The sequence below is a fragment of the Ochotona curzoniae genome, unplaced genomic scaffold (assembly GCF_017591425.1).
Source record: "Ochotona curzoniae isolate NIBS_2020 unplaced genomic scaffold, NIBS_Ocur_1.0 contig_1302, whole genome shotgun sequence".
In the NCBI taxonomy this organism is placed as follows: domain Eukaryota; kingdom Metazoa; phylum Chordata; class Mammalia; order Lagomorpha; family Ochotonidae; genus Ochotona; species Ochotona curzoniae.
The window spans coordinates 4,182,294-4,197,511 of record NW_024465035.1 but is presented as its reverse complement, the minus strand read 5'-3'; the positions used below and the strand labels follow the sequence as shown (position 1 = coordinate 4,197,511).

General features: G+C 53.2%; 1 protein-coding gene across 1 annotated transcript in view; it reads left to right on the top strand.

The window, feature by feature from the left end:
- The window catches only part of TF (transferrin), a 33,088-nt gene extending 18,435 nt beyond the window's left edge, over positions 1–14,653 (top strand). Inside the window, 11 exon segments of the mRNA XM_040962783.1 lie at positions 465–649; positions 2,265–2,484; positions 4,850–4,868; positions 6,538–6,616; positions 6,619–6,787; positions 7,381–7,475; positions 8,658–8,735; positions 9,883–9,965; positions 11,446–11,582; positions 12,858–12,912; positions 13,644–14,653. Of these exon segments, the coding sequence (XP_040818717.1) occupies positions 465–649; positions 2,265–2,484; positions 4,850–4,868; positions 6,538–6,616; positions 6,619–6,787; positions 7,381–7,475; positions 8,658–8,735; positions 9,883–9,965; positions 11,446–11,582; positions 12,858–12,912; positions 13,644–13,857 (1,334 nt within the window). The 3' untranslated portion in view covers positions 13,858–14,653.
- The last annotated feature ends 565 nt before the right edge of the window (positions 14,654–15,218 follow it).

The following is a 15,218-nucleotide window of genomic DNA, read 5'->3' as shown; positions in this document are numbered from 1 at the left end:
ACCTTCGCACATTTTCTGAACAATGGGCATGTTTTCGCTTAGGGCTAGTAGGAGGGACTTGGACCTAAAATCCTGGTGCAGATTTCAAAAGGGTCTCCCCAGAGGCAAAGCTCTCTGCTTTGGAGATGCCTGGTTACAGCTTACAGTGCTGTCAGTCTGGGTTAGAGGACTGTGTCCTGCATGTACTGGAGCAAGAAGAGCCACAGGCTTTAGCCTTTGGTAGAAATGAAAATTCTGTTGAGTTGCTTCCGTTGAATGTTGTCTCACCCGGCTGGGTCAGGAAGAGTGGAGGCAATCACTGGTAGTTGCTGTGCAGACCACACAGCTGTCACACATCAACACAATCCCAGTGTGGCCACCTCTGCTTGTCAGAGGCCTCAGGACTGCTGAGTGGCACATCCCGGCAAGGTCGCCTTGGCCCAGACCATTGACTGTGCTGATCTGCCTTCTCTCCCTCTCCCCAGGCAAGAACCCTGACTCATGGGCAAAGGATCTGAAAGCAGAAGACTTTGAGTTGCTGTGCCTTGACGGTAGCAGGGAGCCTGTCAGCAAGGCTGCCAGCTGCCATCTTGCCCGATCCCCCAACCATGCCGTGGTCTCCAGGCATGAGAGGGCAGGTTGCGTCAAGCAGATACTGCAAGACCTGCAGGTGTGGCTTGCTGGCTCTCCCACTCTTTCTTCCTAGACGGCTGTAGATCACTTGTGGGGGATGACAGCTAACACCAGTTTCAACATTCTCTACCTGGAAACCAGAAAGGGGTTAGCTGTGGGTGATGGATCAGCGTATCTGGGCTCAAAGCTCAATTCGGTTACTTCCTGGCTGTGCTATTCTGGGTCTAGGATGTCACTTCTCTGTGCCTTACTGTCTTCTTCTGTATATTGGAATAACACCTTTATCATCTTCTGAGTTACAATGCAGATGGGTGAAGTTGCCCACTCAAAGAAACAGGAGAATGCCTGATCCACAGGAAGTGCTCAAGAGTTGTGTCACTATACAAGTGGTATTCTAGGGTGGGCTCTTCTTGGGGACAAGAGCCAAGTTCTTGTCCAATCCACATGCTCTCTGGACAATAGGCCTTCTCACTCCCACTGGCTGTGTTCAGGGACACCCCATCTCTCCACTGTTTTCTGAACATGAGGAAGATGAATTCTGTTTCCCAGTACCCCTTGATACTACAAGTCGTGAACAAGGTGTTTCTGGTTCTTTAACCTAAGCAGACTGGGCATCATTTCAGCTGTCTGCAAATCACAGGATTCCAACCGTCAGCTAGGACTCAGTGTTAGCCTCAGGAGGCAGGGATTGAGGGGTGTGGAGAGGCCTCCAGGATATTCCTAACTTAGAAACATCCCCACCACCATACACATTCAGCACCTTTCTTTCAGAAATAGCTTCATTCCCATCGATGCATCTTTTTCTTATTAAGATAGCATGCCTTCAGAGGTCCTTCTTAGGCACATGATGAACAGTTCACAAACATTCCCTACATACCATATGGTTTGTTAAACTTTCTTGAAATGTGTTCAAGAGGCAGAAGACACAAAAGGAGAAGGAAGAAAGACAGAGGTCTCTGCTGCTGGCGCTCTCTCCGAAGGCCTGCAACAGCTGGAGCTGGATCTCAATCTGGGACTCCCATATGGGTAGCAGAGACCCGACTACTTGAGCCATTACCCGCCTTCTCCCCAGCTGTGCTTTAGCAGAAAGCTGAAGTCAGCAGCAGAACCAGGAGTGGAGCTGGGACGCAAACCCAGGCATCCCAAGCAGCACCTCATGCTGGGCCGCATGCCTGCCCTGCAATGCTAAACTTCTGGCAGCCATCACGTTGCTCGCAACCTTAGGAGGAGTCAGATGGCTTGCTCAATTTAGAATTGAAAATGCAGTCGAACATGAATTTTCCAAACTATCTCTTCCACTCCTCTGGGATGGCTCATATCTAGTGTTTTCTTTAACAAGAATGTTGGAAGGGTCATGTTCATATCTTCTCATTGCCTACAGACTCAAGGGACATGGGCAGTGAAGTAGGCAAGAGAGATCAGAGATGGCAGGACCAGGTTGCTGGGCTTCTCAGAGGAAGGTAGGATGAGAGAGCCTGCAGGGGACCTCGGGTCATCATGAAATTGCAGAGTGGGCTCCTGTGGGTAAGTGGCTAGTGAGGGAGGGACAAAGTTCCCAGGGCCCATTGTAGAGTGTCTCTTCCCCCCAGGGCTGGTTCTGAACTTTTCTGGCTTCCTCAGATTCTTGTGTTTCTAGCTGTTCAAGGCCACAGGTCCCGAAAGACTCTCTGTCCTTTTGGCAGGCGGAGTATGGAAGTACAGTGGCTGACTGCTCCAGCAAGTTCTGCATGTTCCACTCTGAAACCAAAGACCTCCTATTCAAGGACAACACAAAATGCCTGGTTGACCTGAGGGGCAAAGACACATATGAAAAATACCTTGGAGCAGAATATATGAAGGCTGTTAGTAACCTGAGGAAATGCTCAACTTCACGTGAGTAGGAGGACCAGCATGGGGGAATGGTAAACACAGTGAGAGCAGGGATCAAAGATCAGACTGTGGTCCTCACAATGTGGCCATATGGACAAGATGAAAGAGAGAGGGGCTGACCTAGCCTAAGCCCAGCACGTGGGACAAGCAGCCTGGATGGGAGAATACTACAGGGAATACAGGCTCAGAACACGAAGGGAGTGAACTTCCTGGATACTGAGAGATCTTCATGGAAAATCATACTACAAGAAAACTAGGCATGGCCCTCCCACATCCTTGCATCCAAACACACTTATCTTTAAATTCTACTTTTCTATGGACTTCCTGAAGTTCATATGTTTCTGAGAAAAATGAAAAGAGTTTGCACACCCATGCTCAGTGCCTCCAAATCCACATCTTAGGAAAATTGCCTTGTCCAGTATGGTAGCCATCAGAAATATGGCCACATACATGAAATGAGGTAAAACTGAGCTGAAAAGTTGTTTCTTCACTCCCGCACTGCCTCATTGTGAGTGTTCTGTAGTGTGTGTGCCCTGCGGCACAGGGCATCTCCGCAGGCTGAGGACAGGCCTCTCAGAGACCATCGTTCTAGAGTACTCTAGAGTACTGGTGACTTATGAATTCACCACAGATAGCACTCATCTGGAGTACACTTTCTAAGATCTGAAACAGACCTAAACACCTGTGAGGCCTACTTCTGCTGTGCATCACTGAATCCCTGACAGCATTTGGAAAATGTGGAAAAAGAGCATGTGGCAACTGCCAGTTGCCCTGCCCTTCTTCTGTGGCATGTGGGTGAGCCATTGATCTTATCAGAATGTAGATTTCCAGGCCCATGGACCCTGATTCTGCTAGGCTGTGCTATAGCAGGTTGTGCCTTAAAACAGCCTGACATGCAGCTGCAAGCAATGTGGTTTTTGAGGTCCACTGTGGTGTATACCAAGTTATGAGTCACCTACCCTGTGTCCCCTAGAAGGAGTGGGACAGTCTGAACTGTTCTCCCCCAACCCCTTGCACAGAATTGTGCATGTTTCAAGGGCTAGGTCAGTTTTCACCTGGTTTGCCAAGGAGAGGTCAGGGAAGGACTATTGTTCTACTCACACCTACTCAGGTGTGTGAGCCTGGGCCTGGCCCATAAGAAATGAGGTGGGAGTGATGCTCCAGGGCTGTCCCTGGGCAGGAGGTGGAGTCCAGAAGCAAGTAGAAAGGGCGGTAGAAGAATGGTGAGGTCCACTCATCAGAAAAAAGGCAGATAAGGGCCTGAGGCCTTCATACTGTAACTGTTCACTCACCCAACCACTCATAAGAACACAGGGTAGATGTTTGAAGGCTCTCCCCCTCTGCTCTGCCCCTACAGGGCTTCTGGAAGTCTGCACTTTCCACAAGCATTGAGATCCACAAGAGAGAGGAGACAGAGCTGCCACAGAGCTGGAGATGGAGCTTGGATCACCCTGGGCCTCCCCCGGGATTTTCTGGGCTGAAGTGTTTCTGCCAATTATGTCTGTATTTACAGGTCTGTGCTGTCAAGTGTATGAGCTGCAAAATAAAATCCATTACAGATTTTATATTTCAACAGTCCCTTTCTTTCCTACATATTCTCCATCGGAAGGATTTCTGGTTACTGTCGGACTAAATGCCTGCGCCCCTGAGTCCTGCCCTCTGAGTGGAGGCCTTGGCTGCCCTTTCCTCAAGGATTCACGAGTGCCCAACTGCAGCTCTGGGCACAGCACACCCGGAGATGGCTGGGTGGCTCTGCGTGGTTTTTCTAATAGATTCAAATGGCTTTGCTGGGGAAGAGGCTACAAGGAGGCTGAGGGAGTGAGTGAGGAAGACTGGTACTTCCGCGGAAAGACCACAGAAGGCTTGTCTTCCATTTGATGTTTAACGATTCCCATGATATGCAGCTGAGGTCTTGGCTCAACTCTGTTGGAGAAAGTGAAGCACTTTTTGGAGAAAGTGAAATACCTTTTGCTAAAACTAATCCTCGGGGCCTTGCTGTCACAATAGTGACCTCCTAGGGGCCTCTTCCCAGCCCGGCTTCCTGCCAGGAGAGCCTCAGCCCTCCACATTTCATTTATTGGTAGCAGCAGAACATACACAGGAGTCAGTCTTCCATTCACTGTCTTGTGTAAAGCCACTGGCAAAGCACCACTCAACTGCCAACTGTTAAACCAGTGTGGCTCCTTCGCTTTCCCCACTCGACACAGTGAACCACTCTTTCCTGGAATTCTCTGCTCTGATTCCTACGCATCTCTACTCATTTGGGATCTTTACTGCTGCTTGCACACCAAGACACAAAGATGTCCAGATAACTCTCCAAAGGTCAATCTGATCTGAGACCGCCTTATAAGGACTGAGGAGATAATAGCCCTCTTGGTCCCTTAAAAGTTTCTTAAATTACTTTTTTCCCCTAAGTATCCTCAGGGACAAATCCTATAGTAAAAACCTGCTGGATTTTGAAGTTCTGGGAGGATCATGGCCATTTTGAGTGTGTCAGGTGCCAAGGAAGCAACAGTGCCTGGTACCAGCACTGGCTTCCTTCTGTCCACCGATTCAAGCCAGAAGAACCACAATGAACCTTCATAGTAGCAGGCAGCCTGGAGTGGATGCTCAGGGCGGACATCTGACCTGGCCTTAAATCCCGCCCCCTCTGTCTTGGGAAGAGAAGGCATCCTTTATGCACTTGCAGCTGCTCCGTCAGTCCCATGGATGGTTCAGGGGCTCCAGGTGTGTGGGCTGAGATCCAGGAATTTGACACACAGGGACACCTGCATCCCACATGGGCACTGGTTGGAGTCTGGGCTGCTCCACTTCCAATTTAGCTCCCTGCTAGTGCACCTGGGAAAGCAGTGGAGGTTGTCCCAAGGACTTGGGTCACTGCCACCAAGTGGAAGACCTGGTTGGAGTTGGCAGTTTCTGTCTTTGGCCTGGCCAGCAGATGGAAGCTCCCTCTCTCTGACCCTGGCTCTGCCTTTCAAATAAATAAACCCAATGTGTGTGTTAGAGGAAAATCATAACAGGTTGTTCTATTCTAATACGGAATGGTACACCCCACTCCATGAGAAGCCAGAGTTGGAAGGGACATACCCAGGCTGGGGCCGCATGTCGGCACACCTGTGAGAGCAGAGCTTGTCACAGCCATGGACACTGAGGCCTGGGGTCATTCATCTGGCAACTTCCTACTGCTTCCTGTAAGTCACACGCTGTCCTAGGCAGAGGGAACACGCCAGCACCTGCTGTCATCTCTTCCAAGACAACGTTCTGTTGCTATTGATTCCTTTTATCCATCTTGCCTTCTTATAGACATTTCAGTACAAAGAAATGCTTGAAATAATGTTCATCAGAAATGATGCACAGAAAAATGATGGTGACTTATCTTTGTATCTCTCATTACTGCTTGGGTCGTTAATACAGAGCCTGCCAGTTGGGACCCTTCTGGCTGGCAGAAGTGCTTTATTTGGAAGAAATAAAACATTTATGCCACATTTCAGTTACCTGCCTTCCCGAACCCCCCTCCTCCCCAATGGAATTTTTTAATTTAAAAAATAAAACGTCTGCGGTCACGACTTCTCTTGAAAACCCTGCAAGACCCGGAAGCCCACGTCCGGCGGGGTCTGCGTCGTGGACACTCCCCCGCACCGAGTCCCCTCGGACCGCCCGTCTTCCCGTTGTCTGCTTCAGGGCAGACACTAGGCGGGTATGCAGCCCTGCGCGGGCAATGCGGGGACACACGGACACTGGTTTCGGCACCTGTTCCACCACAGCCTGGACCCATTTTCTCCTGTTCCCCTTCACGAGGCCCCAAAAGGTGCGGTGCGGCCCCTGCCGGTTCCCGGAATGCTTCATTTCCTCACAAACCTCACCTCACCGTAGGGTCCGGCTGGAAATCCTCGGTGAACATTCCAGGGGCCATGCGCTGGATTCATTTCCCCCATTTTTTCCACAGCAATCACCGACTCACAGTCTCCAACAACCCGGTGCCCCAACCGCAGCTTTTAAGGTACCGCGGGAGCGAGAGAAACCACAACTCCCGTCATGCATGTGGGGCTTCCCTAGGAACTACCACTCCCAGGAGGCTCCGCTCGCGGCGCCTGCGCAGAACCCAGAGCCACGTCACTAGTGCGGCACTGGGCGCCACGCGCGGCTTCCATCATGGCGTCTGCGGATTCCCGACGGCTCGGGGACCGGGCCGCTGTCCGGGGCACTTTCCAGCCCTACCTAGACTCTTTGCGGCAGGAGCTGCAGCAGAGGGACCCGACGCTGCTGTCAGTGGTGGTGGCGGTTCTCGCGGTGTTGCTGACGCTGGGTACACAGGCGGCCGGTGGCTGTGGCGGGTCGGGGGATTTGGGGTTGGGACGTGGGGTTCGGGAGGGCAAGGAGTCAAGCACGCCCCATCTCGAAGGGATCCCGGGGACTCGTCCGTGGGGACGCGGGGTTCTTCCTCCTCCTTCGTGGTCCGCTGCCGAGTCCTTACCCGATTTGGAGCTCCCTGTGCTTGCTGGGTTCCTGGGGAGCCCCCCCCCCAACTCCCGGCCGAGGTGTCCACCTGCTGGAGAGCCTGGGGGTGCATGGGCCCGGCACTCGGGGTTGGGTGGGGGGACCGCAGGACTACCTACCGGCACAACACATCTCCCCAGGCAAGCAGATGTCTGGCTGGAGCGCCCTGTGCCTGCTGGGGTCCTGGGGAGACTCCAACCCACATCCCGAGGTGTCCACAGGCTGGAGCGCCTGGGGGGACCCCAGGACCACGCACCGGCTGTTACAATGGTGTCTGCTGCAGCGGCAGAAGCACTTTTCCCCGGGCGAGCAGGTTTCTGGCTGGAGCGCCCTGTTGGGGCCCACCCTGACCCATGTGGCCCGCCCAGGCTGACATTGGGGGGCTCTCCCTGTCTTTCACAGTGCTCTGGAAGCTCATCCGCAGCCGAAGGAGCAGTCAGCGAGCGGTGCTGCTGGTCGGCCTCTGTGACTCCGGAAAAACCTTGCTGTTCGTCAGGGTGAGTGCTGGGGTTTCTGCCTCCCCAAAGCTTTGTCGGTACTCGTGTGGGCTCGCCCCGGTACTCCTGTGGGCTCATCTCAGTACTGCTGTGGGCTCGCCCCGGTGCTCCTGTGGGCTCACCCCGGTACTCCTGTGGGCTCATCTCAGTACTCCTGTGGGCTCGCCCCGGTACTCCTGTGGGCTCACCTCGGTACTCCTGTGGGCTCGCCCCGGTACCTCTGGGCTCGCCCCAGTACCCCTGTGGGCTCGTAGTCCGTTTGTTCAGTTGGTGCTGCTCAATTTGGCAGTTCTTCTATGCTTGGGAGCAAATGACTGTCTTAGAAAACCAACGCATTTCCAATATGGGGAGTGTTTTCATTTTTGGCCTTTGTCTTAAAGGTGCTAATTTTCTTTTTATTTTAAGAGAGGTCTTGTATCTGCTGGTTCACTCCCCAAGTGGCTGCAATGGCTGGAGCTGAGCGGATCCAAAGCCAGGAGTCTCCTCCGGGTCTCCCGCACGGGTGCATGGTCCCAAGGCTCTGGGCCATCCTCCACTGCTTTCCCAGGCCACAGGCAGGGAGCTGGATGGGAAGTGGAGCAGCCGGGACATGAACTGGCGCCCATGTGGGATGCTGTCACTTGCAGATGAAGGATTAGCCTGTTGGGCCACTGCGCCTGAAGGGTTCATGTGGCTGTTTCCTTCTTTGCTGAGGCCGCCAGGACAGCTGGACGCACGGGCCGCTGACCTGCACGCGACTCCCAGTTCCTTTCAGACATTTTTTAAAGGGCGTCTTTCTTTGGTGAAGCTGGTTTTCTTACTCGCTGTTTCTCTCTAATGCGCTAAGTAGCTTTGAGTGAGTTTTACTACGGAGAGTGGGCAGGTTGTTTCTGCTTAGTCTTTCCTTGGAGAGAGAAATGATTTCATCTCTAGTGGAATGTAAGCTCAAATCATTTTTTTGACTTTTAAAATGTTGATAAATATGGCCACTAGCCATGGTTTGAAGCTAATGTTGTGTTTTCTCCCGCCGAGGGAAGAGTGACGCTTGCAGTTAGACTTTTGGAGGGCTAACACAGTTGGTATGGTCCTTTTCGACTGTTGCAAGCACAGTTCATCCTTTTGAACTTACCCTTGGGAAAGTTAGACGAATGGTGCTTGCTGTGACGCTGACGGCCTCGTGTCTGCCCTCTTGCTTTTCGACAGTTGTTAACAGGCCATTACAGAGACACTCAGACGTCTATCACGGACAGCTCGGCCGTGTACAGAGTCAACAACAACAGGGTAAGGTGTCGGCGGGGCTGGCGTGAGGCGGTGCGGGTGCCGCTTGTGGCACGCATGCTTGGGGGTCCGTCCGTGCAGACCCCGCCCTGGGTGCGTGGGTGGTGGACGGGCTCCTGCCCGGCCTGTGCACGGTGATGGTCATCCCAGCTTGGTTCTTTGTTTTTCTATGTTGGCTAGGCGCGCTTCCAGGATGGTGAGGTCCTCCTCCCCGCCCAGCCCCCTGTCTTAAATAGGTAACGATGTGCGTGCCCTGAAAATGCAGAAAGTTGAAGAGAAAAATTGACCAAAAGTAATTTCTCCTTTCTTACAGCAGTGTCCAGTCAGTAGCTCACTTATTTCCTGGGTAGCATTCCAGTCTATGCATTTATGAGTGTGTTTGTGTATTTTTTAGTTTTTATAACTCTGCTCTGGCCAGATGTTTTTTCTTTTTTTCATATAACAGTAAGATAGATCTAGTTTGGGTTTTTTGTTTTGCACAGGTGCTGCCTGGTTGGTTCATTAGTGCCCGCTATTCCGCTGTGTGACGGATCTGAGAATTAAACTCGGGCTCGTGGACTAGTGGACGCTCCATTTTGTTTGCTGTCATAGTCTTCACTGTAACAGTTTCGCAGTGTCTGTATCAGAACGACCCAGAAAGAACTGTGCGCCTTCTCCCTTCCTTGCGTAGCTTGAGTCGATGACAGTGGGGAGGAAGCTGTGGCGAGTGTGGCCCAGGGGCTAGACAAGCATGTGAAGACTCAGACAGCATGGTGACAGGGTGCGTTATTGCCACGATTAGGAATGGCAGTGGCAGTACCATGCTCTGGTAGATGGCAGGCTCTGTAATTAAACACTGGCCCGTGGACGGTGGTGGTGTCCTCATGGTGTGGTTCCGTTCGTACTGGCCCTCCCCCACACGTCAGGCAGGCCACGCAAGCTCCGGAGTCTTGTGTTTCCTCCCAACATTTGTTGAACCGTGACTGCAATTCCACACCATGTTCCTCTTCCTCAGTGTATGTCGTGTTGGTTTGGGAATCGAGTCTGTGCTGTTAGATCCCCAGGCATTCTAACCGAAGACGCGCTCTGAACACTGGTTAGCCTCGCTCGGTGATTTCATAGCAGACTGGAACTGGATCCAGTGACTGACTGTTCTCCCTGCCGTGCCTAGGGCAGCAGCCTGACCCTGATTGACCTCCCCGGCCATGAGAGCCTGCGGCTTCAGTTCTTGGAGCGCTTTAAGACCTCCGCCAGGTGAGTGGACAGGAAGTGGAATGGGCCAACCCAAACTCTGCGATGAGGCCCGTTGCTTGCTCTGGTGCGGTTCAGGAAACAGCATGGTGTCCTGAGGCAGAGAGTGTGGCCTTTGGGGTCGGCCGCGGGGAGTGGCAAGCCCACCCCGTGTGTCTCAGCGAGGTAGTGAAGTGTCAGCTCTTGCTGTGCTGTTATAAATTCTGCATTTACTCTCATGACACGTGGGACAATTAGTCAGAAGAAAAGAATTTTAAAGCTAGGAAGGGTCCCAGAAGTTGTTAAAGTCAACATGGCTCTGAGTCTAACTGCCTAGACTCAGTGCCCCCAGAGAACAGTGTTTCAGTATTTCTCTTAGTATTTTTAATTTACAAGTTTGTCCCTAAGGTTCTTACATGTTGGTTTCACGTTTGGTCTGTAATGTGGGTGAGAACTGAGCAGGCACTCCGTTTCAAACTGTGTATGTTGGTCTTCCTGACTGTGAGCTGTGTGTCCCGCACGGCCAGGGCTGTCACGGTGTAGTTGGCACAGTGTAGTTGTCACAGCTGGCCGCGGTTTGCCTGAGACAGCCGCTGGCTGCTGGTTGATGGAGGCGACTGGCTCACTCCTGCTTGAAGGCTCTGAGTGCTTCGCCGTCCACAAGGAGGCTGCAGTGAGAGGGGAATTTTTATTCCTTGGACAGATGAGACCTAAAATTGGTAGATTTTTGCCATTCACTGTTAATTTCTAAGCAAAAATGTTTTCTTTTTCTGTTGCCAGTTCTAAATAGTCTATAATTTTAGTATAGTTACTCTGGTTAAAGTATTTTGCATAAATATGTTGAAAATATGAAGGTAAAACTAGTCAGACAGTGAGTAACAACAAGTGAGGCTGGGAAGATGGGCTGTGCCTGCGTGAGCTGTGCCGGCGTGGGCCGTGCCGGCGTGCGCCGTGCCGGCGTGGGCTGTGCCCTGTGGCCCTGCCCTCTGACTTGGGCCTCCTGAGTGTCTGCAGGTTGAGAGTGTGTCGTTTCTGTGATTTTCACGGTGCCCTTTGCCCACCTCCCACCCCCAAGGCTGACAGTGGTCCCTGGCTGGGCTGAAGCCTGGAACCAGGAACTCGGCCCTGGCCTCCAGGTGGGTGGCAGGAGTGCAGCCTCGTGCGCCGCCCCATGTCACCAGGAAGCCGGGCAGCCAAGCCAGACTTGGGCCGTGGGATGCTCTTCCTTGTTCTGGCACTCTGGGCGTGGCTCGCGGTGCTGAGCTGTCTCCTCTAGGTTGTTTCTTGGTCTCTGGGCGCAGGTACATCCTGCTGTCTTTGCAGCTGCAGTCACTGTTGCATAGGAACCCTCGAGTTCTCTATTCCAGGAGAATCTACGCTGGGTGCACATGGTGGCCGTGTGTGCTCAGGGCAGCCGCGCGGCAGGGAGTCCTGCACACGGGTTTCCAGGGTGGCAGTGCGCTGCGGCCGGCCCTCAAGCTGGGCGTTCCCTCTCTCCTCCCAGGGCTGTTGTGTTTGTCGTGGACAGTGCAGCGTTCCAGCGAGAGGTGAAGGACGTGGCTGAGTTTCTGTACCAAGTCTTGCTGGACAGCGTGAGTCTGAAGAATGCACCCTCGTTCCTGATAGCCTGCAACAAGCAAGGTGCCTCGGGTCCCGGCAGCGGGGTCCTTGGGGTGGGCTGGGGGACAGGCGAGGTGCCTCGGGTCCCGGCAGTGGGGTGTTCGGGGCGGGCTGGGGGACAGGCGAGGTGCCTCGGGTCCCAGCAGCGGGGTCCTTGGGGCGGGCTGAGAGTTGGCTCGGCGTGTTTGCTGTGGTTCTGGAGGATGGCAGACAGCTGTGCAGAGCAACGATAGTTGGGAGGGTTATACATGTTAGAGTCTGTTTGTACTTCTACCTTCTCAGCAGTCTCGGGTGCCGAGAGAGGGACTGTCAGTGGTTTTTCTTTGATGTAGTGTTTTGAGAGAGAGAGAGAGAGTGTGTGTGTGTGACTTCAAGTGTCCCAGCTGGTCAGATCAATAGTCTGTCGTATCATCCTCAGGGCCACAGGACAGTGTCTCCTTTCAAATAAGTTTGCTAGCAAATTTGATCAAGGAGCGCTTGCAGAAGTTTTTTTTTTTTCCTTTTTGGATTTATTTATTTTTATTGGAAAGTCAGATATACAGAGAGGAGGAGAGGCAGAGAGGAAGATCTCCCATCTGCTGGTTCATTCTCCAAATGGCCACAACAGCCGGAGCTGAGCTGATCCAGAGCCAGGAGCCTCTCCCAGGTCTCCCACGCAGGTGCAGGGTCCCAAGGCTTTGGGCCGTCCTCGACTGCTTTCACAGGCCACAGCAGGGAGCTGGAAGGGAAGCGGGGCTGGCGGGATTAGAACCACACCAGGCCCTCAAGTTGTATTCTTTTTACCTGATAAGCACAGAAAACTTTGCAGTGACACCCGGCGAAGCTGAGCTGGTACATATAAAATTCTGCCTGGTTCTGTGGAAGGCCCAGTGCCTTTTTCGGGTGGGTAATCGCCCACTCCTGCTGTTCAGTGCCGAGCTGAGCACCTCGGGCCTGCTAGGGTTTTGTTTGCCCAGACTGTCAGCCCAGGCCTGTTTACTGTCGTGTCAGCTGCAGGCATGGTAAATCGACTGCTGAGTGAGGCCCTGGTAGCATTGGGGTTTTGCTAGGCTTATGTCGGTAGTGAATGGAAAGAGGTCTGTCGGGTGTGCACAGCTTCAGACGCCAGGGTGATCTGTTTGTAAGCGTCACTGTGGGAGAAGCACGCGCAGAGGCAGAGCTGTAATGGAGAAGCCGCAGTGATGAGAGTGCGTCGAAGGCAGACTGGCCGGTGCAGATGGGAGGGTTCTGCGTGCAAGAAGACGTGGGGGCGGCCTTTTCTCTTTAAACTGAAACAATACTATTATTTCTTTACAGATATTGCGATGGCAAAATCAGCAAAGCTAATTCAACAGCAGCTGGAGAAAGAACTGTAAGTGCATGAGCGGGGCCCTTGGTTCAGCAGGTGGCCGGCCAGCGGGGCCCTTGCTGCAGTGGGTGGCCAGCCAACTGGGCCCTTGGTTCAGCAGGTGCCCGCACGCCTACGAGGGCCCAGTGTGTCCTCCCTAAAGTTTATCCCTAAAGATGAAAGTATATCATTTTATATCCATTTTTTAAAGACTTGGTGTGTTCCTAAAGAAAGTGTTGTTTGCCTTCAAGCCACAGTGCAGAACTGAGAGCGACTTTCTTTTTGAGGAAAGTGGGTGCATCTGTGCGTGGTTGATTCTGTTTCTGGGGAGCAGGAAGGGGCGGAGTCAGGGAGTGCTGTTGCTGCAGTCTTTACTGGGGCCGGCAGGTGGCAGTGAGGAGGCTCACACCGGATCAAGAGGATTAGCCCAGCCTGAATGGGCACTGTGGAGTTCATGATTTCTAAGTTCCATGTCCAGAGGGGCTCAAGATAAAAATGTACAGCTTCATTCTCAACCCTTTCAGAAAGCCGAGTTTGTAGCGTGTGTCATTGCGCAGGGCCTGAGAACACGGTTGGCTGCACTGCCGCTCGTCCGGCATTCCTGCCACCTCCTGTGTCTTGCAGAGTACCCGAGAGTCACAGGGTACTTGGTGGTTCTGTGGTTAAGTTGTCCGGGTGCTGGACTATCTGGGACTGCAGGATGCGGTTACCGTGGGCCTGCTTGGCTTCCTGACCTGTTTGCCTTCTGCCCACAGCAACACCTTGCGAGTTACCCGGTCTGCCGCGCCCAGCACCCTGGACAGCTCCAGCACTGCCCCTGCACAGTTGGGAAAGAAAGGCAAAGAATTTGAATTCTCCCAGCTGCCCCTCAAAGTGGAGTTCCTGGAGTGTAGTGCCAAGGGTGGGAGAGGGGACTCTGACTCTGCGGACATCCAGGACTTGGAGAAGTGGCTTGCTAAGATCGCCTGAGGGGCAGCCCTGGAGCACAGGAGCGGGTTGGGAAAAGGGCAGCGGTGGTCCCCGAGTTGCTAAGGAAGAGGGACAGAATGTGTGTTCTGGAAACAAGGTACTATTGAAACCAACTTGGAACTTGTCAAGTCCCGGCTCCCCATTGCTTCCGTCCAGCGTTTGCTGGCTGCAGTGTCCAAAGCCCTGTGAGCCAAGCTGACTGCCTAGCAAAGTCGTGGCCAGGAAGGTCATGACGGTCCCTGCACCTTTCCTTGCTTCCTGCTTTTGCGGTTTGGCCCCCTTTCCCTGGAGACAGGCCTGTGTATGGGAACCAGTTGATTTGCTGCACCACTCACGTTCAGGGTTGGTCCATTGTCTCGCCGTTTATTCTCAGTTTGATTGGGTACAGAGCAGAGGTGAGCGGAGGGACTGTTCCTGGCCCAGCCTTCACCGGAGGCTTGCCGGGAGCTCTCAGTCCCTCGGGTGATAAGAGCCTCAACTGACCAGAGTCAGGTGTGCTCTGGGGCCTGTGCAGGTGGGGATCCTGCTTTGTACTCTGGACGGCTGCATGCCTTGGGGCCGTGCACCTGTACAGCCTCATCAGCCCCTGCTTTGCCACAGCTGGGATGCTGTGGGGCAGGTGCAGAGTGAGAACGTTCTCTGTAGTCTCCAAATACATATTCACAGATGCTTAAAAAAATAGTGTTTTCAAAAGGGCGTTCTTGGTTGTCTTCTTAAACACTAGGTGTTTTTATTGTGTCTTTATTAATACCTTTCCTGATAAACATGCTATCTGGCCCAATAAAGCAATAAAATGGTGGTGTAGAGTGCTCAGGGGTGGAGGGACTAACTCCAGGTTAACTTGAGCCTGAAGCCGGTTGTGCACAGGAAGGGCTACTTGGGGACAGGGCCAGTGACTGCTTACCCAGAGACAAGGGTGCCCCGGGTAGGCGAGCAGCCAGTTCCAGAGCAGTGTACTGGGAGCTCCTGTAGCCACAGTCCCAGAAGGATGGCTTCTGTCCCCTTCCTGGGGGGACAGTGGGGCAGAGCGCCCACATCCCCGCAGACCGTCGCTATTTCTGGTAAATGTGCCCCAGGCCCGCAGCCCCTACAGCGTGCAGGCAGCCAGCACGAACACGGGATAAGTGCAGCATGCGATGGGAGTCAGACCTTGATGACCCGAGCGCTCATCTGAAGGCTGCTGTTCCAACCCGTTGGACACTGGCTCCAGGTAGCACCTTAAGGCAGTGGGTGACCAGGAGTCGGACTGTGGTGTGGGTGTGGCGTCATGGCCACATGATCATGGGAAGTACCTGGAAGCGAAAATCCATGGTTTCTGTTAAGAGGTGTGTATGTGCTCTCAGCTTCTCTTGGTTTATTTT